General features: G+C 43.0%; 2 protein-coding genes across 3 annotated transcripts in view; one reads left to right on the top strand and one right to left on the bottom strand.

The window, feature by feature from the left end:
- Positions 1 to 649, top strand: part of LOC102674972 — a 10,404-nt gene extending 9,755 nt beyond the window's left edge. The window contains exon 4 of the mRNA XM_006617792.2: positions 20 to 649. Coding sequence (XP_006617855.1) covers positions 20 to 373 — 354 coding nt within the window. The 3' untranslated portion in view covers positions 374 to 649. The remainder of the gene's footprint in view (positions 1 to 19) is intronic.
- Positions 1 to 1,766, bottom strand: part of LOC102675172 (probable beta-hexosaminidase fdl) — a 33,526-nt gene that overhangs the window by 23,762 nt on the left and 7,998 nt on the right. The gene's annotated exons all lie outside the window — the stretch shown is intronic.

Below are 1,766 nucleotides of genomic sequence, written 5' to 3'. Positions count from 1 at the left end.
TTTTTTTTTTTTTTTCCAGTGCTGCGAGAGGCAACAACAACAACAACAACAATCGGCGACGACCGAGGGAAACCAGGACGAGAGCGCCTACGACGTTTTATCCTGCCCCGTAACTCCGATTTCCGGCCCCGGCCCACCTCCAACTTACGACAGCCTGATCTTCGATCCGAAAAGCCTACCCACCTCGATGGAGAAGAAGGGTGGAGAGACACCCGGGTCCATCGTTCCCTCGATGGTGTCCACGTTATTGGGGCTGAGCACGAGCGTGAGATCGGGTCTGGAGCGTAACGAGGCCGTCGAACAGCAAGCATCGGACGAGGGATTGCCTTCCTACGAGGCCGCTTTAAAGTTGGACGCGAACGGTTACGTGTGACACGCCCCTGATCCCCGAGAATTTTTCACGATTGTGTTCCTTAGCGTTGTGTTCCTTTCCACGGAGAGCGAGATGAAGAACGAAGGGACGAGGCAAAGAAAGATGGAAGAAAGAAAGGGGATTGGAAATTAGATAGTGTCTTTCGTCTTTCTTTAGGTTTTTAGATCTCGAGATCGGAGAGAAAGTTGGCCGAGTGGAATCCTAGCTTTGATTAATTGACGCGAGCTTAGGAAAAAATTATTTCCCTGATTCCCGTAGTTTTAGAGAGAGAGAGAGAAAGAGAGAGTATGTGTGTGCGTGTGTGCGTGTGCGTTTTCGATGGACAAAGATTTTCGATTAAAGATACGATCAGCGTGGATAATAAAATACTGGTCCGCTTCTAATGTTAAAAGACGCTTAGTTCTTGAAAGGGAATAAGATCCTCGATTCCTCGATTCCCTATTCTATCGATACGAATCGTAAAGGAAAACGCGAATAGGCGAACAAAGAAAAAACGAGAGCGAACGAAACGAAGAAAAATCCGTGAAGCGATTTATCTCGTTGTATAGATTACTTTCAAATTTCGCGTAACGTAATAATAATCCGTGTATAACCTGAGTAAACTGAATAAACATCGGGGGAATAATAATAATAGTATAACGCGAGTTATGTTAGCTCGCTAATCTTCTTAAAGATCCGAAGAATTGATCCTAAAAATACACAAAGCTTGAAACGTTATTTCGAGCGAATCGATCGATGTAAATTCGTGTAAATAAAAAGGGGATAGAGAGATAGAGTTATAACAAAATTATTATATTTGCTCCGAGAAAAGCTTCTAATCCGATTCTAATCATTAAAAAAAAATATATGCAAACTCGGCGTAAGAAATCGATCGTCTTATCCTTCACCCGGCGAAGGCCACTTTAGTGGTCCTCAATCATATCGTTGATCAGCTTAAAGACCACTTTAGGCGGGCATGAATTACGCCTTCGTTTATGGTTCGTTCGCTGGAGCTGATCGAGTGTCGCGAATTCGTCTACGCCGTTACTCGACGCGATTCGACTTCAACTCCTCCTCGGAACGTGCGCGCGCAACCAACGAATATTTCCCATCGTTGCGGCGAAAAATCGCTACAATTTTTCGACCGGGATGGCGATCGATGAAGATATCAAGAGGTAATTTTTCGTGTACGGGGGAGAAGAAGAAGGAAAAAAGAAAAAGAAAAAGAAAAAAAAAAGAAAAAGAAAAAGAAAAAAGAAAAAAGAGCTTTGATCGAGGTAAAGCGAGGAAGGTAATAGAACGATTTGGTTTTTTTAACTCTTCTTAAAGAAATGGAACGCATCGATTTTACTCGGCTCGAATTCGAATAATTTATCCTCAAGGCTGTTTGCAAATTAATTGCAACGATTTATTC

This window comes from Apis dorsata, unplaced genomic scaffold, assembly GCF_000469605.1.
Source record: "Apis dorsata unplaced genomic scaffold, Apis dorsata 1.3 scaffold_326, whole genome shotgun sequence".
NCBI classification, from domain to species: domain Eukaryota; kingdom Metazoa; phylum Arthropoda; class Insecta; order Hymenoptera; family Apidae; genus Apis; species Apis dorsata.
The sequence above is the reverse complement of the archived record's forward strand: the minus strand, read 5'-3'. Positions and strand labels throughout refer to the sequence as shown.